General features: G+C 55.0%; 2 protein-coding genes across 13 annotated transcripts in view; one reads left to right on the top strand and one right to left on the bottom strand.

The window, feature by feature from the left end:
- Positions 1 to 321: 321 nt before the first annotated feature.
- Positions 322 to 20,887, top strand: ERCC2 (ERCC excision repair 2, TFIIH core complex helicase subunit). 7 transcript variants are annotated; one of them, XR_616190.5, is made up of 23 exons: positions 322 to 378; positions 670 to 769; positions 2,436 to 2,513; positions 2,625 to 2,687; positions 2,867 to 2,980; positions 6,773 to 6,889; positions 6,978 to 7,094; positions 7,385 to 7,508; positions 7,602 to 7,698; positions 7,818 to 7,951; positions 8,027 to 8,195; positions 10,009 to 10,127; positions 13,134 to 13,203; positions 13,290 to 13,359; positions 13,468 to 13,569; positions 16,016 to 16,079; positions 17,318 to 17,429; positions 18,761 to 18,853; positions 18,939 to 19,011; positions 19,315 to 19,385; positions 19,467 to 19,610; positions 19,773 to 19,916; positions 20,353 to 20,887. XR_616190.5 is itself a non-coding variant. In XM_002762238.6 (23 exons), exons 1-23 carry the CDS (start codon positions 374 to 376, stop codon positions 20,443 to 20,445), a joined length of 2,283 nt encoding a protein of 760 aa, XP_002762284.3. In that variant the 5' UTR covers positions 322 to 373; the 3' UTR covers positions 20,446 to 20,887. The 7 variants fall into 7 exon arrangements, 4 of the variants coding, with proteins under 4 accessions (XP_002762284.3, XP_035139462.2, XP_035139463.2 ...); XM_002762238.6 differs by having other exon boundaries at positions 17,318 to 17,439; XM_035283571.3 differs by having other exon boundaries at positions 322 to 385; positions 17,318 to 17,439.
- Positions 20,529 to 21,993, bottom strand: part of KLC3 (kinesin light chain 3) — a 17,987-nt gene continuing 16,522 nt past the window's right edge. For 5 of the 6 annotated variants that reach the window (XM_078360141.1, XM_054249622.2, XM_035283579.3 and 2 more), the window contains 5 exons: positions 21,561 to 21,651; positions 21,443 to 21,480; positions 21,251 to 21,357; positions 21,003 to 21,066; positions 20,529 to 20,751 (listed from right to left, as the gene is read on the bottom strand). In XM_078360141.1, the coding sequence (XP_078216267.1) occupies positions 20,680 to 20,751; positions 21,003 to 21,066; positions 21,251 to 21,357; positions 21,443 to 21,480; positions 21,561 to 21,651 (372 nt within the window). In that variant the 3' untranslated portion in view covers positions 20,529 to 20,679. The remainder of the gene's footprint in view (positions 20,752 to 21,002; positions 21,067 to 21,250; positions 21,358 to 21,442; positions 21,481 to 21,560; positions 21,652 to 21,993) is intronic. The other variant, XM_035283577.3, reaches the window with a different exon arrangement.

Genomic DNA, 21,993 nt, shown 5'->3' with positions numbered 1-21,993 from the left:
GGCGGGTGGGCGTCTCGCTATCTTACTCAGGCTGGTCTCGGACATGTGGGTTCAATCAACACTCAAAACAATCTTGGCTGGCGCAGGAGTGCCAAATTGTAGTGAATGAGATCGAGTCTCTCTGCGCTCTTCCTTTCACGTTTTGTTTTTGATTGGCCTCCCGCACCGCCTCTCCCGAGAGTCAGCAGGCCTCGCTTTTTCGTGCGCACGCGCAGTATCCGATTGGTTCTGTCCTAGCGGATTGACGGCCAAAATCGGCCAATGGCGTTGTAACGTATGTGGCGCACGTTCTGGAAGATGCCCACGACCCGGCCTCTCGCTGAATATTCATGAGGGAGGCGGGCCGACGCCGCTGCACAGCCAAGCCGGCGCCATGAAGTGAGAAGTGGGCTGGGGGGTTGCGGCTCCTTAGCGGTCGCGGGGGTCTTGAAGATGGGGGTACCGGTGGGCGCGCCTGGGTTCCCGGGGGGGCGAGTGGAGGCCGAAGGGGTGGGGCGGGGGCAGCAGCGGTGATAGCGAGGAGACACTGAGGGGACCCCGAGGCTCCTGAGGACCTGGGGGTTACGGGGCGCCGGGCAGGTCACCCCTCTGGGCCCGATGTGGGGGGCAGTGTGGAGGCGGGAGAGGGGCTGAGGGGACGGGAACTGACCCAACAGTCCCTGCTGCCAGGCTAAACGTGGACGGGCTGCTGGTCTACTTCCCGTACGACTACATCTACCCCGAGCAGTTCTCCTACATGCGGGAGCTCAAACGCACGCTGGACGCCAAGGTGAGTGGCCAGTGCACCCGTCCCGCCCGCTCGACCGGTAGGGCTGCCACGCCTGGGTCTAAGACAGACTGCAGGACGTCTGGACGTCCCAAGGTCCTTGGGAATCCAGGACCCCATACTCTTGTTATCTAAAATGGTGAGTAGGCTGGGTTCAGTGGCTCTGTAATCCCAGCTCTTTGGGAGGCCGAGGCGGGAGGATCACTTGAGGTCAGGAGTTGGAGACCAGCCTGGCCAACATGGTGAAACTCCGTCTCTAAAAATGCAAAAATTAGCTGGGCATGGTGGTGGACCCCTGTAATCCCAGCTACTTAGGAGGCCGAGGCAGGAGAATCGCTTAAACCCGGGAGGTGGAGGTTGCAGTGAACTGAGATTGCACCCTTGCACTCCAGCTTGGGCGACAGGGTGAGACGCCGTCTAAAAAATAAAATACTAATGGTTAATAGACTGGGCGCCGTGGTTCACGCCTGCAATCTCAGCACTTTGTCGGGAGGTGGAGGCTGGAGGATCAGTTGGGCCAGGTGTTGGAGATAAGCCTGGGCCGCACAGCAGGATCCCATCGCAACAGAAAATGAGAAAATTAGCTAGGTGTGGTGGCACTTGCCTGTGGTTCTCACTGCTCTGGATGCTGAGGCAGGAGGATTTCTTCAGGCCAGGAGGTGGAGGCTGCAGTGAACCATGATTGTGCCACTGTACTCCAGCCTGGGCAACATAGTGAGAACTGTCTCAAAAAAAAGGAGAAGCCAGGTGTGGTGGTTCATGTCTGTAATCCCAGCTCTTTGGGAGGCCGAGGCGGGTGGATCACAAGGTCAGAAGATGGAGACCGTCCTGGCCAACATGCTGAAACCCCGTCTCTACTAAAAATGCAAAAATTAGCTGGGCATGGTGGTGGACCCCTGTAGTCCCAGCTACTTAGGAGGCCGAGGCAGGAGAATCGCTTGAACCCGGGAGGTGGAGGTTGCAGTGAGCTGAGATTGTCCAGCCTGGTGACAGAGCAAGACTGTCTCAAAAAAAACGGGAGAAAAGTTCACTATATATCAGCTATTGTGCTAAGTATTTAACCCGTAATTTCTCCCAAATTCTCAAAGTCATGTTATGAGGAAGGTTTTATTATTAGGCCCATTTTATTTTATTTATTTACTTTTGAGAGAGAATTTCCTTCTTGTTACCAGGCTGGAGTGCAATGGTGTGATAGCTCACTGCAACCTCCACCTTTTAGATTCAGGCGATTCTCCTGGCTCAGTCTCCAGAGTAGCTGGGATTACAGGCATGTGCCACCATGACCAGCTAATTTTTTGTATTTTTAGTAGAAATGAGGTTTTACCCTGTTGGCCAGGCTGGTTTCAAACTCCTGACCTCAGGTGACCCACCTGCCTCGGCCTCCCAAAGTGCTGAGATTACAGGCGTGAGCCACTGCACTCGGCCTTAGGTCCATTTTGGTGAGAGGGATACTGAAGTCCAGTGAAGTGAAGGTACTTGACTAAGACCACTCATGAAGGAGGTGGCAGAAGTGGGGTTCAAACCTGCTGCCTCACTGCCCGGTTTTAACTGCTGCTGTGTTACCCTGCTGTTCTCAGTTGGTGGCACTGGGAGTCGGGGAAAGTCCCCAGAGTTTGTGTGCCCAAGGTACTGAGACCCTGTGTGTTGCCCTTTGGTCCCCAACACGCAGGGCCATGGAGTGCTGGAGATGCCCTCAGGCACTGGGAAGACGGTGTCCCTTTTGGCCCTGATTATGGCATACCAGCGGGTGAGTGACAGACTGAACCCAGAAAGGCAGACAAGGGAGGGGTGGGACAGGGAGGCATAACGTCCAGCAGATATGCCTGGCAGTAACAGTGAGTCTACTTGTCATCGGCAGGCATATCCGCTGGAGGTGACCAAGCTCATCTACTGCTCGAGAACTGTGCCGGAGATTGAGAAGGTGAGCCTGGACTGCTGCTGGTGCTCCAGCCCCCACTGTCCCCTGGGCCTCATTGGTCCCCCTGGTGGTGGCTGTCACCAGCTGTAGGTGGGGGGCATTTGGGAAGCTGGGGCCTGGCAGGGCAGGGGTTTGCGCCTCCAGTGAACACAAGCTCCCCCAATCCCCCAACTTTGGAGTAGGTGATCGAAGAACTTCGGAAGTTGCTCAACTTCTATGAGAAGCAGGAGGGCGAGAAGCTGCCATTTTTGGGGCTGGCTCTGAGCTCCCGAAAAAACTTGTGTATTCACCCTGAGGTGAGCAACTGTTCCTTCTCTTTGCCCTTAGCCCAGACGTAGAGGAAACCCTTTTGTCCAACCACAAGTCCTGGATCCCCAGGCTGGACCTCTTGTAAAGGCATACAGTGGCTACACACAGAATTCCCCCTCAGTGGTCCAATTCTCATCATCTTGGCCCAGGCAAGCACACCTCCTCCAGGGAGCCGTCCAGTTCTACCCCGGCCTGGGAGAGGTTAAGCCACCTCTTGCAGTCTCTGGCAGGCCTGGTTTCCAGGCTCTGAAACTTACCAGCAGGGTACTTCTGGAGAGGTGTTTTCTGCCACCTGGGCCTCAGTCTTCCTTTCTATAAAATGGGGATAATTATTTATCTGCCTCATAAGGTTGCTGATGATAAAATTGGGTGAAATGATGCAGCCAATGCCCTTAGCCTGTACAAAGAGCTAAAGAATGTTAGAAATTGTTGCCAGACGTGGTGGCTCAAGCCTGTAATCCCAGCACTTTGGGAGGCCAGGGCAGGAAGATCACAAGGTCAGGAGATCGAGACCAGCCTGGCCAACATGGTGAAACCCCATCTCTACTAAAAATACGAAAATTAGCCACGTGTGGTGGTGCTTATTTGTAGTCCTAGCTACTTGGGAGGCTGAGTTGGAAGAATCACTTGAACCACCAGGTTGCAGTGAGTTGAGACTGCGCTACTGCACTCCAGCCTGGTGATAGAGTGAGACTGTCTCAAAAAAAAAAAAAAAAAAAGGAATATTAGAAATTGTCATGACAGGCCAGGTGCAGTGGCTCACGCCTATAATCCCAGCACTTTGGGAGGCTGAGGTGGGCAGACCACTTGAGGTCAGGAGTCCGAGACCATCCTGGTCAACACAGTGAAACACCATTTCTTCTAAAAATACAAAACATGGTGGTGCACACGTCAGTAATCCCAATTGCTTGTACCCAGGAGGGAGAGGTTGCAGTGAGCTGAGGTCATGTCACCACACTCCAGCTTTGCCGATAGAGTGAGCCTCTGTCTAAAAAAAAAAAAAAGAGGCCGGGCGCGGTGGCTCAAGCCTGTAATCCCAGCATTTTGGGAGGCCGAGGCAGGTGGATCACGAGGTCAAGAGATCAAGACCATCCTGGTCAACATGATGAAACCCCATCTCTACTAAATATACAAAAAATTAGCTGGGCATGGTGGCGCGTGCCTGTAATACCAGCTACTCAGGAGGCTGAGGCAGGAGAATTGCCTGAACCCAGGAGGTGGAGGTTACGGTGAGCCAAGATCGTGCCATTGCATTCCAGCCTGGGTAACAAGAGCGAAACTCCATCTCAAAAAACTAAATAAATAAAAATAAAAAAGAAATAGTCATTTATATGTATAATATATGACAAATACGTTAGTTATGCTATAAAACCATTGTACTCACTGTGTGCCAGGTATGTTCTGAATACTTGTGTTAACTCACAGAATGTATATAATGTATATATGTATAATGCATATATATGTGTGTATATATACCTTTTATATGTACTGTGTGTGTGTGTGTATACCTAGGCTGGAGTGCAATGGCACGATCTTGGCTCACCACAACCTCCGCCTCCTAGGTTCAAGCAATTCTCCTGCTTCAGCCTCCCGAGTAGCTGGGACTACAGTTGCGCGCCACCATTCCCAGCTAATTTTTTTGTATTTTTAGTAGAGACGGGGTTTCACCATGTTGACCAGGATGGCCTCGATCTCTTGACCTTGGGATCCACCCACCTCAGCCTCCCAAAGTGCTGGGATTATAGGCGTGAGCCACCACACTCGGGTGTGTGTGTGTCTCTCTCTCTCTCTCTCTCTCTCTCTCTCTCTCTCTCTCTCTATATATATATATATATATATATATATATATATATTTTTTTTTTTTTTTTTTTGGAGACAGTTTCTTCACTCTTGTTGCCCAGACTGGAGTGCAGTGGTGTGATCTTGGTTCACTGCAACCTCTACCTTCTGGGTTCAAGTGATTCTCTTGCTTCAGCTTCCTGAGTTAGCTGGGATTACAGGTGCCAACCACCACACCTGGCTAATTTTTTATATTTTTAGTAGAGACGGGGTTTCACCATGTTGGCCAGGCTGATCTCGAACTTCTGACCTCAGGTAATCCACCTCAGCCTCCCAAAGTGCTAGGATTACTGGTGTGAGACACCGTGCCCAGCCTCATCTGGCTTTTTTTTTTTTTTTTTCTTGGTAGAGATAGGTCTTACTGTTTTGTTCAGGCTGGTCTTGAATTCCTGGGCTCAAGTGATCCTTCCACCCAAGCCGCCCAAAGTGTTAGAATTACAGGCATGAGCCGCTACACTGGGCTCACAGAATATGTATTACATCACATTATTTGTAAGAATATGTGAGAAATGATACAGCTAGTGAGTGACAAAGAGCACAAGCTTCAGTGACTGATGAAAGGGCAAATGGAGAGGGAAGGGCTGTCTGCCTCAGCTTTTTCCCTTTGGTGTAGGGAAAAAGATTTGTTCTTCAGAAGCATAACCTTAAAAAAAGCTGTGATGGTGCCTTAGAGGGTGCAGAGCTGGTGAGGGGCAAGGGGAGTCCCAGACTGTGCAGAACCTCCTTTGATTCTTAGCCCCTGCCTGGGTTTCATGTGTTTTAGCATTTCCAAGGATGAAGTAGTTATTCTCAACCTACATGCTAAAGTTTTAAAAATACTAGTTTTGGCTGGCTGGGCGCAGTGGCTCACACCTGTAATCCCAAGACTTTGGGAGGCGGAGGTGGGTGGATCACCTGAGGTCAGGAGTTCGAGACCAGCCTGACCAACGTGGTGAAACTCCATCTCTACTAAAAATACAAATTTAGCCAGGCGTGGTGGCACATGCCTGTAATCCCAGCTATTCGGGAGGCTGAGGCAGGAGAATTGCTTGAACCTGAGAAGTGGAGTTGCAGTGAACTGAAGTCACACCACTGCACTCCATCCTGGGCAACAGAGTGAGACTCCATCTAAAAACAAACAAACAAACAAACCCAAAACTTTTGGCTGTGTGCAGTGGCTCATACTTGTCATCCCAACACTTTGGGAGGCTGAGGCAGAAGGATTGCTTGAGGCCAGGAGTTGGAGACCAGCCTGGACAACATAGCAGGACCTCATGTCTACTAAAAGACAAATATTAGTTGGGCGTGGTGGTGCGCACCTGTGGCCTCAGCTACTCGGGAGGCTGAGAGGTGAAGGACCACTGACTTGAGCTCGGGAGGTCAAGGCTATAGCAAACCATGATTGCGCCACCGCATTCCAGCCTGAGGAGCAGAGGGACCTGTCTCCAAAAGTATATATGTACAACTTGGAGTTGTGAGAGTGTAACAATTTTACTACTATTTTTTTGAGAGGGAGTCTCACTCTGTCGCCCAGGCTGGAGTGCAATGGCATGATCTCGGCTCACTGCAGCCTCTGCCTCCTGGGTTCAAGTGATTCTCCTGCCTCAGCCTCCTGAGGAGATGGGATTCCAGGTGCCTACTACTAGGCCCAGCTAATTTTTGTATTTTTAGTAGAGATGGGGTTTCACCATGTTGGCCAGGCTGGTTTCGAACTCCTGATCTTGTGATCCGCCCACGTTGGCCTCCCGAAGTGCTGGGATTACAGGCGTGAGCCACCGCACCCGGTCCAAGTTTACTACTCTTGTATTCCTGCATTAAGTTCCCACATGTCTTAACTAATAATGCAACAGACAGGTTCCAGTTGTCCATAACCCCCGCCAGCTGGGAGGTGTGGAGGCCTGGGTTTGAAGAGTGGTTGGGTTTCCAGCCTGTCTGGGTGCTAAGATATCCTGCACCCTCAGGTGACACCCCTGCGCTTTGGGAAGGACGTTGATGGGAAATGCCACAGCCTCACAGCTTCCTATGTGCGGGCACAGTACCAGCATGACACCAGCCTGCCCCACTGCCGCTTCTATGAGGTGCCTAAAGGGCAGGGCTGTGGGAGGAAAGCAGGACGGGGATGCCTGGGGCGGGCAGCCTCTCTGACCCCTGGCAATCTTGTCCCAGGAATTTGACACCCATGGGCGTGAGGTGCCCCTCCCTCCTGGCATCTACAACCTGGATGACCTGAAGGCGCTGGGGCGACACCAGGGCTGGTGCCCGTACTTCCTTGCCCGATATTCAGTGAGGAGAACTGTGGGGCAGGCAGAGGGGTGATCGTGAGGGTTTGGGCTGCCTGCCCGTCTCCTGTCTGCCCATGTCTGTCTGTCACTTGCTGTGAGTCAGCCTGCCTGTGTCTCCCTGTTGGTGGGTGGCTGTGTCTGTTGGTATGTCTCTGTCCATCTGCTCATATTTGTGCCTGGCCTGTGTCTGCCTCTGCCAGCTTGTGCGGGAGTGATGGGGCAGTGTGGCTGGGGGAAGGGGTAGGGGTTTCGGTGGCAGGGCCCTGGTAACCCTGCTTCCCACCCCTCCAGATCCTGCATGCTAACGTGGTGGTTTATAGCTACCACTACCTCCTGGACCCCAAGATTGCAGACCTGGTGTCCAAGGAACTGGCCCGCAAGGCTGTCGTGGTCTTCGATGAGGCCCACAACATTGGTGAGGGGGGGCGCCAGGGGCCAAAGGGACGCCAGCCCCTCTGACTGAGGCCCCTGCGGGCCTGCCCGAGCTGGCGCTCTCCCCCTTCTCCAGACAATGTCTGCATCGACTCCATGAGCGTCAACCTCACCCGCCGGACCCTTGACCGCTGCCAGGGCAACCTGGAGACTCTGCAGAAGACAGTGCTCAGGTGGGGCCAGGGATGGCTGGTGGACCCTGGTGCCCGCCCTGCTCCTGGGACCCTGTCATCTGTCTTACTTGTCCCCAGGGTTTCGAGCCAAGTCCCAGCCCCAGCTCATCTTTCCACAGGATCAAAGAGACCGATGAGCAGCGCCTGCGGGACGAGTACCGACGCCTGGTGGAGGGACTGCGGGAGGCCAGCGCTGCCCGGGAGACGGACGCCCACCTGGCCAACCCTGTGCTGCCTGATGAGGTGCTGCAGGGTGAGCCCCCACTTCCCGCTGCCCTCCAGTCCCTTTCCTGCCTCCCCTGTGGCGGCTGACTGCATCTCCTCACAGAGGCAGTGCCGGGCTCCATCCGCACAGCTGAGCACTTCCTGGGCTTCCTGCGGCGGCTGCTGGAGTACGTGAAGTGGCGGCTGCGTGTGCAGCACGTGGTGCAGGAGAGCCCGCCCGCCTTCCTGAGTGGCCTGGCCCAGCGTGTGTGCATCCAGCGCAAGCCCCTCAGGTGCGGCCGCAGACAGCGGGGGTGTGGGTGTTCGGGCAGGTCCCAGTTATGCAGAGCCATGTCCTCCATGCCTGTAGCCCCGGGTCACTATTACCAGCGTCAGGAGTGAGTGAGCTGGGCCAGGCAAGTGGGGCCCTGGCCGGTCTAACCGGGCAGGTCCAGGAGCAGGGTTGGAGCTGGTCCTGCGTCCCGGCGTTGGGCAGGGGCCTGGCAGGCAACACCTGGCTGGAGTGGAGAATCTACCCCACCAAAGAGAGAGTAGTGGGGGCACCATTTCCAGAGGCACCATTTCCACCATTTCCTTGGGGAGGAACCAAGGAAGGTGGGAGGTGGGAGCTCTGAGCTAGGCCCGGCCACAGCAGCAGGGAGGGAGTGTGTTGGGAACGTTCAGAACCAGTTGATGAGGGCCTGGACAGAGGCTCCTGCTGGGAACTGAAACCAGAACCTGGGCCTCACAGAATGGGAGCTGGGGGAGGAGGCCCCTGGCGAATGTCTCTTCCCACCAGTGCTTCTAATCTTCCAAACCGAGGGCAGGGGCATTTGCATGGAGCTATCTGGGCCCATTTTGGGGAGTCAGTCTCTCGAGGTGCACAGGGCAGGCAGAGAATGACCCAGGGGTAGGATGGGGCATCTTTCCCTTTGCTGCTTTGGGTAAGTCCTGGGTCTTCTCTGAGCTGCAGTTTCCTCCTTTGTAAAATGGCCAAGGAGTCAGATCTTTACTTCACAGGCTTCTGTGGTGGCGAATGAGAGAGCAGCAAAGCCAACCACCTGGCCCGCCCTGAGCACTAAGGAGGAGCTAAGCCCCTCATGTTCCTTACCTCAACTGCACCCCCAGTACAGCTGCAAATGAGGACACTGGGGCTCCCAGATGGGAAGCTTCTGCCCAGAGCCACACAGCACTGTGCCTGGTAGTTGTGACTTGAAGCCCTGCCTCGGCGGGGGAGGCCGCCTTCCTTTTGGCTTTGCCCATCCCCCCCAGGACTGGAGACTTGTGAGGGCAAAGAGGGGATCTCAGTCACTCGGCAGACATTCCCAAGTGCCTGCTGTATGCTGGCGACACAGCTGTAGAGTAGACACTTGGGGAATGTCTGTTGAGTGACTGAGATCCCTATGGCCCAGTGGAGGGGACAGACTCATCCCCAGCTAGTGACCAGCCAGGGTCAACGGCTGGGGTGGGAGGAGCCAGGCTGGAAGGGCCGAAGTCCAGGAGGCTGGTTTGCAGGTGTGACTGCCTGCCCGGCTTCAAAGCCAGCTGCTCCATGACCCATCCCTGAGGCCAAGAGCCTCAGCCTGTGTGCGGTTGTGGCCGAGTGGCCCTGCATGTGTGTGAGTGTGTGGGTGTAGTATCCGTGGGACTCTGCAGGATGTGGGATGACTCTGGGATGACTGCATTCCTCTGTGAGCCCATAGGATCCCCACACTCTGTGTCACCACAGGCGCATGAGAGGTGGTGAGAGAGGTTCGGGTGCAGGTGTGTGGCCGTGTGGCCATGCAGGATTAATGCCATGACTTTGGGTTCTGGGTGTGATTGTGGGTCTCTTGATAAGAACCCACTTAGGCAGGTGTGCTAGCATGTTTGACAAGTGACCAAATGACTCTGATGATTGCGGTCTGTGCCATCGTGCAGCAGTGGCTTTGTGTGACGTGCAGGTGTACAGCGTGGGGATGCCAGTTTCCAAAACAGGGCTGGTGTCCGGCCTCACCGAGGCCAGGGAGACAGGCACGTGACTGTGCCATGATGGCGGAGGCAGGGCTGCTGGGCCTGTTCGTGGTTTCCATCTGCCCCCCTGACCCCCGTCTGTCCTCCCACCAGATTCTGTGCTGAACGCCTCCGCTCCCTGCTGCACACGCTGGAGATCACTGACCTTGCTGACTTCTCCCCACTCACCCTCCTTGCTAACTTTGCCACCCTCGTCAGCACCTATGCCAAGGGTAAGCTCACCTCTTTCTGTCCCTGTTGGGCCTCCTGGCAGCTGGAATCTGGGTCCCAGCAGAGTCTAGAGGGTTGTTGGCAGGAACTTGGACATGCAGGGCTTTGTGGGGCTTGGCTGGGGAGTGTGAACTCTTATTTTGAAGGCAGTGGGAGCCGTTAGATAGTTAAGTAAGCCTTGCGCTCAGATTTATATTTTCACAGACTTCCTTGGGCTGCAGAGTGAGGATGAGGCCAGAGAAGTTCTCTGGGGTCAGCTCACACTAGAGGGCCCGGTAACGAGTTGGTCATTGTGTTCCTGAGGGCGCTGGGGAGCCATAGCAGATTCTAGCAAGCAAGGCGCCAGGTCAGATCTGTGATTTTTTTTTTTTTTTTTTTTTTGAGACAGAGTCTCACTCTGTAGTCCAAGTTGGATATGGTGGTGCGATCTCAGCTCACTGCAGCCTTCGCCTCTGGGACTCAAGCCCTTCTGTTGCCTCAGTTTCCCATGTAGCTGGAACTAGAGGTTCCCACCACCACACCATATTAATTTTTTTGTATTTTTAGTAGAGACAGGGTTTTACCTGAGCTCAGGCGATCCACCCACTTTGGCCTCCTAAAGTGTGGGGATTAGAGGTATGAGCCACTGCACCCAGCCCAGATTTGTGCTTTAGAAAGATTTCTTCTGGGGGCCAGGTTCGTGGTGGTTCATGCCTGTAATCCTAGCACTTTGGGAGGCTGAGGCTGGTGGATCACCTGAGGACAGGAGTTCGAGACCATGCTGAGTAATATGGTGAAACCCTGTCTCCCCTAAAAATACAAAAATTAGCTGGGCATGGTGGCGTGCACCTGTAATCCCAACTACTTGGGAGGCTGAGGCAGGAGAATTACTTGAACCTGGGAGGTGGAGGTTGCAGTGACCAAGATCACACCACTGCACTCCAGCCTGGGCGACAGAACAAGACTCCATCTCAAAAAAAAAAAAAAAAAAAAAAAAATTTCTTTCAGGGACTAGAAGCAGGCAGGAGACTGGGTGGCGGGCGGGGGCCTGAGCAGGGGAGGAGGGGTCGTGGCCAGGGTGTAGCCATGGGGAGAGAGATGGGTGTGGTTTGGAGAGAGAGGTGGGAGGTAGAGGCTGGGATGTGGGGAGCATGGTTCCCGGTTGTGGGACCTGGGACAAGAGGAGTTGAGGCTGATTTTCAGATTTCCATGTTGCAGGAGAGGGGCGTGGTTCCGGAGGCTTTATGGGCAGTGTTCCCTCCGCATCCTCACTGTGAAGCTGACCAGGGGCTCAGTCTGCCTCCTAGGGGTTTCTCCTCTACCCAGGACACTGGGTTGGGGCTAATGTCCTTCAGTGGGGCCTGGCAGGAGGATGGAGACCTGGGCCCCCGCCCTGGGGCTGGTTAGTAGCAAAGCCTGCTGGCCGCTGCCTCTGCCTGTCCTGCCCTGCCCCACCTTCCATCCCTGCCTTTGTCGTTCTCTACCCCCTATTTCCTATCTGCCAGCCCTTTACGTTCTTGCACCTGCAGTGTCTTTCCTCATCTTCCTCATCCCCCCAGCCACCTCCCCCTCATCCTTAGGTTCTCAGCTCTGTAGAGATGTCTCCGCCACCAGGAAGCCTTCCCTGACCCCCAGCCTGAGTCAGGCCCCTCCTTTAGGCACCTCTATCCCAGCATTGCCCACTCAGTCATCACCATCTGGGTACAATTCTGCCTCCTACTGGATTTCGAGTCTGTGCGAGCAGGGGCAAAGTTGGCTTGGTCACCCCTGTGTCCCCAGCACAGAGGACTTATTTTTTTCGCTGTGTGAAACTGAATATATAAGTTAATTAATTCATTTATTTCTTCAACAAACGGGCCAGGCTCAGCACTGTGGAAGCAGCAGGAACCAAAAAAAAATCTCATTCCTACCCCCCTGCAACTTATATTTCAGAGAGGAAAACCAATAGCAAAGATGTAGTAAAATAAAAGAGGAAATGATTCCGGAAAGTGACAGTTATCATAAAAAAAAAGTTCTGTTGGAACATGTGTGCGCAGAAAAGGTGTCTGGGGAGGGCCTTTCTGAGGGGCTGACTTTTGAGCAGTCTCAGATGACCAAGTGGGGCCACTTAGGAGTTTTCCAGGCCACATGGGATCAGCAAGTGTAAAGGTCTTCGGGGCACTGAGCCTGCAGTTTTTTGAAGGTCAGACATGCTAAAGGCACGTGGGGGCCATGGGAGGCTTCTTGGGGTGGGGAGGTGACATGGCCGGACTCAGGATTCCATAGGGTCCCTTCTGGCTGCCATGAAGTGAGCAGGGCATGATGGTTCAGGCAGGAGGTGATGGTGGCTGGCCCCGGGTAGGGTTGGGAGCAGTGGTCTGATTGCAGGTGGGTTTTGGAGGCAGAGCCGATGGCTTAGGTAGAAAGGTCACGGGAGGCCAGTCACAGTGGCTTATGCCTGTAGTCCCAGCACTTTAGGAGCCTGAGGCAGGCAGATAACTGGAGGTCAGGAGTTTGAGACCAGCCTGGCCAACATGGCGAAACCCCATCTCTACTAAAAATACAAAAGTTAGCTGGGTAGGTGGTGCTTACCTGTAATCTATTACTCGAGAGGTTGAAGTAGGAGAATCGCTTGAACCCTGGAAGGCAGAGGTTGCAGTGAGCTGAGATCGGCCCCCTGCACTCCAGCCTGAATGATAAAGTGATCTCAAAAATAAGTAAGAACTGGTCTTGGGAGAAGGCATGAGGCTCTGGCTCCTGGCTTTGGTGTGGGTGCTGGGAGAGTGAGCAGTGGACAGGGCTGTGGTACAGTCTGCTTGGGATCCTTTGTGACAGTCTGCACAGATGTGGGCCCTGTGGAGAGGCTGACAGGTTGGGGTGTGTTTTGGACTCGGATGCCTGGGTTTGGGGCTTAAGCAGCTGATGTTTGGACCCATTGAGTCCTGTGCAGTGCGGGATGGGGATTGGGGTGGAGCAGGAGAGGGAATGACTGAGTGGGCACAGCTGTGGTTGCATGGGGGGAATCACTTGCCCTTGCCCGCCCTCTGCAGGCTTCACCATCATCATCGAGCCCTTTGACGACAGAACCCCAACCATTGCCAACCCCATCCTGCACTTCAGGTGGGATCCTGCCTGGTGGGGGTGTGAAGGTACTGTGGGTGGGGGGCCCAGCCCGCCGGGCCCTCACCACCCTCTCCTCTCTGCAGCTGCATGGACGCCTCGCTGGCCATCAAACCTGTATTCGAGCGCTTCCAGTCTGTCATCATCACATCTGGGGTGAGGACCCTTCCCCTGTCCCCTCCCAGTCCCTGGCCTTCCTCCATGGGTCTCCTGGTCCCTGCCCGGTCCTGCTGAGATTTCTCCCCACTACTGTCCCCACTACAGACGCTGTCCCCGTTGGACATCTACCCCAAGATCCTGGATTTCCACCCTGTCACCATGGCAACCTTCACCATGACGCTGGCTCGGGTCTGCCTCTGCCCTATGGTGAGTGGGAGAGGCTGAGGCTGGGGCCAGGAGGTGAGATGGGAGCCAGGGGCCACCTTCCTTCTTTCCTTCCTTGGCTTCCCCCACTGCTCAGGCAGAACAGCCCGAGTTCAGGATTCAAACAGACCTAGGCTTGATTCTGCCTCTCTGTGGGTGCATCTCTCAAGCCTCAGTGTTCTCATCTGTGAAATGGGGATGCGTCCTCCCTGATCACAGAGGGCTGTTGAGAGAATTGAGAGAGAGAACTGGGGTAAACACTTAGGTAGCCCAGGGCCCGGCACAGGTAGGCACTTGGTCAGCATCTTGGTTAACGTGGTTTTGCCAGGTACATGGTCTGGCAAAGGTAAGTGGGCCTTCCTCTCCATCTCCTCTGTAACACGTGCATATCAGCATGGGCGCTTAGTTCCTTATCTGAAGCCCTGAGGCTGGATCTGTTTTGTTTTTTTATTTTTGAGATGGAGTTTCGCTCTTGTTACCCAGGCTGGAGTGCAATGGCGTGATCTCGGCTCAATGCAACCTATGGCTGAAGGCAGGAGAACCTCCTGGGTTCAGGCAATTCTCCTGCCTCAGCCTCCTGAGTAGCTGGGATTTCAGGCATGTGCCACCATGCCCAGCTAATTTTTTGTATTTTTAGTAGAGACGGGGTTTCACCATGTTGACCGGGATGGTCTTGATCTCTTGACCTCGTGATCCACCCGCCTCGGCCTCCCAAAGTGCTGGGATTACAGGCGTGAGCCACCGTGCCCGGCCCAGATCTGTTTTTTTATTTTTGTTTTGAGACAGTCTTGCTCTGTTGCCCAGGCTGGAGTGCAGTGGCACAGGTCTCCACTCACTGCAACCTCCGCCTCCCAGATTCAAGCGATTTTCTTCTGCTTCAGCCTCCCAAGTAGCTGGGATTATAGATGTGCCTCACCACACCTGGCTAATTTTTGTATTTTTAGTAGAGACAGGGTTTCACTATGTTGGCCAGGCTGTTCTCAAACTCCTGACCTCAAGTGATCCGCCTGCCAAAGTGCTGGGATTCTGGGCATGAGCCACCGCCAGGCCATGTGTTTTCGAATTCAGAATTTTCCAGCCTTTAGAGACAACGCATATGCTGTGTTGTGTGTGATGCCCCCAGTGGGGTCTGGGCGGCGCCCCCCAGTCAAACTCCTGTTTTGGCAGCAAAAGATTTGGAAGCATCGCACTGAGGAGTAAGTCAGGCCTCTGGAGAGACTTGGAGCAGGTTTCGCTACTTAGCGAGTGTGCCAAACTTGGAAAAGAAAGGCGTTCAGAGCCTGTGACTCTGGAATTGCCTGGCAGAGGTTGTGGACCCATAATAACCACTCACTGCGTGGTGGTTGTGTGAAGGTTGCCGGCTGGCGGGGATGCCCACCAGCATATGAGTGTTTTTTGGGATCCAACTGGCCTGGGGCTGGCTAGAGTGTAGCTACTGGTCCAGAGTGTGGACAGGCTCAGGTCCAGTTCCATCTCTGCACTTATTTATTTTTTGAGATGGAGTCTCGCACTCTCACCCAGGCTGGAGTGCAGGGGCATGATCTCAGCTCACTGTAACCTCTGCCTCCCAAGTTCAAGTAATTCTCCTGCCTCAGCCTCCTGAGTAGCTGGGATTACAGGCAAGTGCCACCACGCCGGCTAATTTTTGTATTTTTAGTAGAGACGGGGTTTCACCATGTTGCTTAGGCTGGTCTTGAACTCTGACCTCGTGATCCACCTGCCTTGGCCTCTCAAAGTGCTGGGATTGCAGGCAGAAGCCACTGTGCCCGGCTCTGCCACTTACTTGCTATGTGACTTTGGGCAGGCAACTCACCTTCTCTGAGCCCAGATCATCTGTGCAATGCAGATAACAGGGTAGCTGAGGGTTCATTCCATGACACTGTGTTTATAAAGTTTAGAGCAGGCCGGGCACAGTGGCTTACGTCTGTAATCTCAGCACTTTGGGAGGCCAAGGCGGGTGAACCATGAAGTCAAGAGATCAAGACCATACTGACCAACATGGTGAAACCTTGTCTCTAATAAAAATACAAAAATTAACTCGGTGTGGTGGCACGCACCTGTAGTCTCAGCTACTCAGGAGGCTGAGGCAGGAGAATGGTTTGAACCCAGGAGGCAGAGGTTGCAGTGAGCCAAGATCAAGCCATTGCACTCCAGCCTGGTGATAGAGTGAGACACTCTCCATAAAAAAAAAAAAAAAAAAAAAAAAAAGAAAAGCTTAGAACAGCACCAGCAAGTGGTCCTCACTCACACACTGGAGCAGTTGCTGCTGCTTCACTTTTTTTTTTTTTTTAATGAGATGGGGTTTCACCATGATGGCCAGGCTGATCTTGAACTCCTGACCTCAGGTGATCCACCCACCTCGGCCTCCCAAAGTGCTAGGATTACTGGCGTGAGTCACAGCACCCGGCCCGCTGCTGCTTCACTTATTGTGACCTCTTGCTCTCTTCAGATCATCGGCCGAGGCAATGACCAGGTGGCCATCAGCTCCAAGTTTGAGACCCGGGAGGATATTGGTATGCTGCCAGTGGGGCTGCTTTCTGTGGGTTCCAAGAGGGGAGGTGTATCACTCAGATGGGCTGAGTCATGCTGCTGTAACGAATATCCCCGGCCTCTGCTACTTAGCCCAGAGCTTGTTTCTTGCCCGTGGTACACGTCCACTGTGAGCTGGTAGGGGGCCTGCCCTGTGTCTCCTTACCTGGAAACCGCCACTGTTGGGTGTGTCAGAGGCAGAGGGATGTGACAGACTGGATGACAGTGATCACAGTGAATTGTGTACTGGTGCTCCCCTGGAAGTAATACATGGCCTTTTTTTTTAAAAGACGAGTCTCAGTCTGTTGCCCAGGCTGGAGTGCAAGGGCACAATTTCAGCTCACTGCAACCTCTGTCCTGGGTTCAAGCAATTCTCCTGCCTCAGCCTGCTGAGTAGCTGGGATTACAAGCAGGTGCCACCACACCTGGCTTATTTTTTTTTTCCTTTTTTTGAGGCAGAGTCTCTGTCTCCCAGGCTGGAGTGCAGTGGCTCAACTTCAGCTCACTACAACTTCCGCCTCCCAGGTTCAAGCAATCCTCTTGCCTCAGTCCCCCTAGTAGTTGGGATTACAGGCATGCACCACCATGCCCTGCTAATTTTTGTATGTATTTTTTAGTAGAGATGGGTTTTGCCGTGTTGGCCAGGCTTGTGTCGAACTCCTGACCTCAGATGATCCACCTACCTTGGCTTTCCAAAGTGCTGGAATTACAGGTGTGAGCTACCGTGTCCAGGCTTTTTTTTGAGACAGTCTTGCTCTGTTGCCCAGGCTGCAGTACAGTGGCATGATCTCGGCTCACTGCAACCTCCATCTCACAGGGTCAAGCAATTCTCATGCCTCAGCCTCCTAAGTAGCTGGGATTACAGGCATCCGCCACCACACCTGGGTCATTTTTGTATTTTTAGTAGAGATGGGGTTCTCCATGTTGGCCAGGCTGGTCTCAAACTTCTGACCTCAAATGATTTGCCCACCTCAGCCTCCCAAAGTGCTGGGATTACAGGCATGAGTCACCGTGCCTGGCCCCTTCTGCACTCAAATCACAGCCAGGCATGACTTCAGGAGGTGGCAAGGAGGGTCCTCAAACAGACTCATGAGGAGTGGGATGTGTGTGAACAGCATGATAGCCAACCTGGGCGGGGGGAGCTCCAGAAACTCCCGGTTCCAAGACAGAGAAGGGAGGTGGACCTGGGCCGGTAGAGGGCCCAACCTCTGACCCCTTGCAGCTGTGATCCGGAACTATGGGAACCTCCTGCTGGAGATGTCCGCTGTGGTCCCTGATGGCATTGTGGCCTTCTTCACCAGCTACCAGTACATGGAGAGCACCGTGGCCTCCTGGTATGAGCAGGTACACCTGGCCACCCCCTCCCCAGAAAGAGGAGTCACCTGTTCTCCTTAGCCCCTGGCACTGCACTGGTGTCAACTTCATTCCTCTCATGCTATGATGGGGACAGGTATCCTGTATGCCAGGAGAGAGAGTGCAGCTTGCACCCCATGACCTGCCCCCAGCACATCATGCTGAGAATGGAGACATGAGCCCCAATGTGGGCCTTTCCTTCAGAGCAGTACCCCCACCTTCTAGGTTCCTTGCTCCCCTGCTGCTCTTTGGGGTCACCCCATCCCTGTGATCCTCCAGCACAGACAGCCTGGTGGGGAGGCTGAGGTAGCTGGGTTAGAGGTAGGTTCTAGAGAATTAAGGCTGGACTGAGAATCAGGGCATAGTCTCTCAAGGGTCTTCAGGGAAGCAGGTGGAGGAGCTTGTGGGGCATTCTGGCAACAGGGCTCATCACAGCCAGGCCCTGGGTGACCAGCAGGACATGGGTGGGAGGGGAGGCCACCCTGCACTTTGTGTCTCTGAGCACACCATGTCCAGGCTTTCAGGAGTAGGTGAAAGCACGTTGGGGTGAAATGAGTGAACTTGGCTAATCCAAGTATCAGGGAATAGCATGTATGAGGGGCAGGAACCTCATCCTTACAGCCAGGCCTTGTCCTCCAATGGGCAGCTTCCACAAGGCAGGAGAAGTGACCCAGTCCCCACAGCCCAGGTGCCTTTTGTGTCCTACTTATCTTTGCCCAAGGTCATGAAGAGAGGCTCCTGTGTTTCCTCCTAGGAGGTTATGGTTTTAGCTTTCAAGTCTAGGTCAATGAGGCACCTCAAATTCATCTTTGTGTATGGTGTGGGTTAGGGGTCAAGATTCATTTTTTGGTTCCATTTGGAAATCCACTTGCTCCGGTTAAAGCTCTCCCTACTGAACTGCACAGGTGGCCATGTGTTTCTGGACTCTTCATTCTGTCCCACTGGTCTGTCTGTCCTTGCATTGGCTCCACACTGTATTATAGTGTCATATGGAAAAGCTCAGGGCAGCTTCTGATTGGCTCTACCTTTCTCACAGTCAGCCCCTCCACCAATCGCTGGCAGGGGATGGGGTTCCCCGATTGGCCACCCCCTTGAGCCACATGCCTGTTCTACTTACCCAGCAGTTACTGGTTCCCCACCCGGATCACTAAGTTTCCTCAAAGAAGTGAGGCTGGACAATTCCACCCTTCCTCCCCAGCTGAGGCCCAGAGAAAGGGTCTGTGATGCAGGAGTCCCCGGGAGAGTTGGATGTGACCAGGACGGCCATGCCCTGAACCCACCCTCATTCTGACCTTCCTGGGTCCATCCCCAGGGGATTCTTGAGAACATCCAGAGGAACAAGCTGCTCTTTATTGAGACCCAGGATGGTGCCGAGACCAGCGTCGCCCTGGAGAAGTACCAGGAGGTGGGTGTGTGAGGCTAGCGTGGAGGAGGTGGGGGAGGTGGCTCCAAGGAGTGACTCAACTTGTATCTTGGCCTCCCCACCTCAGGCTTGCGAGAATGGCCGCGGGGCCATCCTGCTGTCAGTGGCCAGGGGCAAAGTGTCTGAGGGAATCGACTTTGGTGAGTGGCCTGGGCTCTCCTTTCCCAGAACACCTGCCCATTCTGCTGTCCACTGCCATAGGGGACCACCCACCCACAGCCTGAGCACCCAGAGGGCCCCTCCCCTCCCGTGTCCCTGGGCACCCGGTAGGAGCACACCCTTCCTCTGCTCCACGCGCGAGGCTGTCGCTGTCCCTCTCCCACCAGCTGCACTTGTAACCCCCTTGCCGCCTCTCTGCCCACCAGTGCACCATGCGCGTGAGGCTGTCCCTGTCCCACCAGCTGCACTTGTAACCCCCTTGCCTCCTCTCCTCTGCCCACCAGTGCACCACTATGGGCGGGCCGTCATCATGTTTGGTGTCCCATACGTCTACACGCAGAGCCGCATTCTCAAGGTGAGCAGCACTGGCTTCCCAAAGTGTTAGGGCCAAGGGAGGGATGTCTCCCCCACCTCCCCCACTCCTCTGTATCTGCAGGCGCGGCTGGAATACCTGCGGGACCAGTTCCAGATCCGTGAGAATGACTTTCTCACCTTCGATGCCATGCGCCACGCGGCCCAGTGCGTGGGTCGAGCCATCAGGGGCAAGACTGACTATGGCCTCATGGTCTTTGCCGACAAGGTGCAGGTTCAGGGGTGCCCCTGTGCTCCCACCCCAGCCTCCAAGAACTAGGCTGTTTTCCCGTTCCTTTCCCAGATGGGGTGGGTCGCAGGGTGGAAGATGGCCCAGGATCCCTCGGCCTCTGGTCATGACGCTCTCCCTGGCCTGCACTTCTGCCCCTAGCGGTTTGCCCGTGCGGACAAGCGGGGGAAGCTGCCCCGCTGGATCCAGGAGCACCTCACAGATGCCAACCTCAACCTGACTGTGGATGAAGGTGTCCAGGTGGCCAAGTACTTCCTACGGCAGATGGCACAGCCCTTCCACCGGGTGAGGCTGGGACCCTCCTCCAGAAAGGCCCATTATAGATTTTCCCCACTCCCAACCTACCTGTCCTCCACCAAGAAAAGTACATCTATGTGTCAGGCTCTGGGGAGTGGGGGGAGATTTGAGGGGCCACAGATGCCACCGAGGCAAGGCAAGGTGAGAGAATTTGGGATGAGAAGGCATCGGGCCTTTTCAGGAGAGACTGTGCTGTCTTGGGAAAGCCCATCCTTCCCCGGCTCCCAGGCTGGCCCCTCCTGCAGCCCCACCTTCTGTTGACAGGGATGGCCTGCTCTAGATTATCTGGACATTTCCGAATTTAAACATCCTGTCCCTCATGCATCAGACCCCTAATCCCCATCAGGGGCGGGTGGGGAAGTGCTGCAGCTGCCTGGGTCCCCACCCCCTTCCTGACAGCCTCCGCTTCCTCTGTTTTCTGTAGGAGGATCAGCTGGGCCTGTCCCTGCTCAGCCTGGAGCAGCTGGAGTCGCAGGAGACACTGCAGAGGATAGAGCAGATTGCTCAGCAGCTGTGAGCAGGGCAAGGCCGTCAGCTGTTCCTGGTGACTGCTGAGTCTTGCCTGGCCCTAGAAGGTCTTATGAACTCAGGTGACATTCCTTACTGTCACATCCACAGCCTTTAATCGAAGGAGACGGTAGCTATCCACCAGGTACCCAGAGGCAGGGGAGTCCAGGAACTGACAGACCCCCACAGCCCCTCCCTCCTGCACTATTCCTGAAGAGCCGCAGCCAATGCTGTTCACTCGACGTTAGCGCGGGCTCAGGTCCTGGGTGCTGGCGCTGAGGGTCCGAGGGACCTTGTCCAGGTGCCAGCTGGGGAACTGGAAGCAGGCACAGGGGATGGGAGGAGGTGAGGGGCAGGTGCTACGTCCACCCTGCAGCTCCAGGTCCAGCCTGGCAGCCAACTTGTCCACCCCCCTCACCTGTATCTCAAGTAAAACACATTGTTGCTCCTGTCCTGGGTCCCTTCTGACACTACCCAGCCCCTGCTGACTCCGACGCCAGCCCAACCGCCCTGCCTTGACCTTTTCTCTGCGCCTACCCATGTGGCCCCACTCCATCTTTGCCTCACCTGAGACCCAGGCGCCCTCGCACCATCCACGTTGAGTGTGTTGAGCGACATGGCTCTCTTCATTCTGCAAAGCGGGCAGCAGGGAAGAAACAAGTGAATCCAGGAGGGACCTTTCCAGCACAGGGTTTGATCTGTGTGTGGCCCTGGCGGGATAGGAGCCAGGGAAGGTTCTTGAGCAGGACAGGGAGAGGGTTGGGCTGCAGGTCCTGCTGCTGTCAGGGCTCGGTGCTGACCTGAGCAACACCTACCCGGCTGCCCCGGCGGCCCCCTCGCCTCGGAGACGGGACACCAGCTTCTCACTTCCTCGCCGGATAGACTCACGGATCTTGGAGAGAGAGCTGCTGCGGCGGAGGGCCTGGGGAGGGGCCGGGACGCTGCTCAGTCCGATCCCATGCAGTCCCCACGCCCACCCCAGGAGCCGAAGCACAGCCCATCCTCACCTGTTCTGTGTCACCCGCTGTGCCTGTGTTGGGGGCACCTAGGGGGGAAGATGGGGGGACACTGAGGTGGGGACAGGGAGAAGCCCAGCAGGAGGGAAGGCAGGGGCTAGAGGCTCACCGAGTGGGGCAGGCAGGTCCTCTCGGTGGAGGATTTCTTTGTATAGCTCTTCCGCTTGTTGGTACTTGTTCTGTTTCAGGTAGGCTGAGGCCTGTGGAGAGGGAATGTCAGGGAGATCTTGGCTCCAGTCTGGGAACTTCATCTAGACCCACTTGGGTTTTGTAGTACAGACAAGGTCTTGCTATGTTGCCCAGGCTGGTCTCGAACTTCCAGCCTCAAGTGATCCTTCTGCCTCAGTGTCTTGAAGTGCTGAGTGTTGGGATTACAGGTGTGAACCACCATGCCTGGCCCCAGTCCCACTTTCTACTGTGCAGACCTGGCCATATCCCTCCCCTGCCTAAAGCCTCACCCTGGAGCAGAGTAGTTTGGAGCCCAGCCCCACTTCCTGCCTGGGGGATGGAGGGCAGGTGACCCCGTTTCTGAGCCTGGCTGC

This window comes from Callithrix jacchus, chromosome 22 (genome assembly GCF_049354715.1).
Source record: "Callithrix jacchus isolate 240 chromosome 22, calJac240_pri, whole genome shotgun sequence".
Taxonomy (NCBI): Eukaryota; Metazoa; Chordata; class Mammalia; order Primates; family Cebidae; genus Callithrix; species Callithrix jacchus.
Note: the sequence above shows the minus strand (reverse complement) of the source record. Positions and strands in the feature narration are given on the sequence as shown.

Bases quoted from the DNA above. Each gene is read 5' to 3' on its own strand.
- ERCC2 (XM_002762238.6), top strand. The intron at 7,095-7,384 runs GTGAGGAGAACT...CCACCCCTCCAG, and splicing joins ACTTCCTTGCCCGATATTCA to ATCCTGCATGCTAACGTGGT. The intron at 16,080-17,317 runs GTATGCTGCCAG...GACCCCTTGCAG, and splicing joins TGAGACCCGGGAGGATATTG to CTGTGATCCGGAACTATGGG.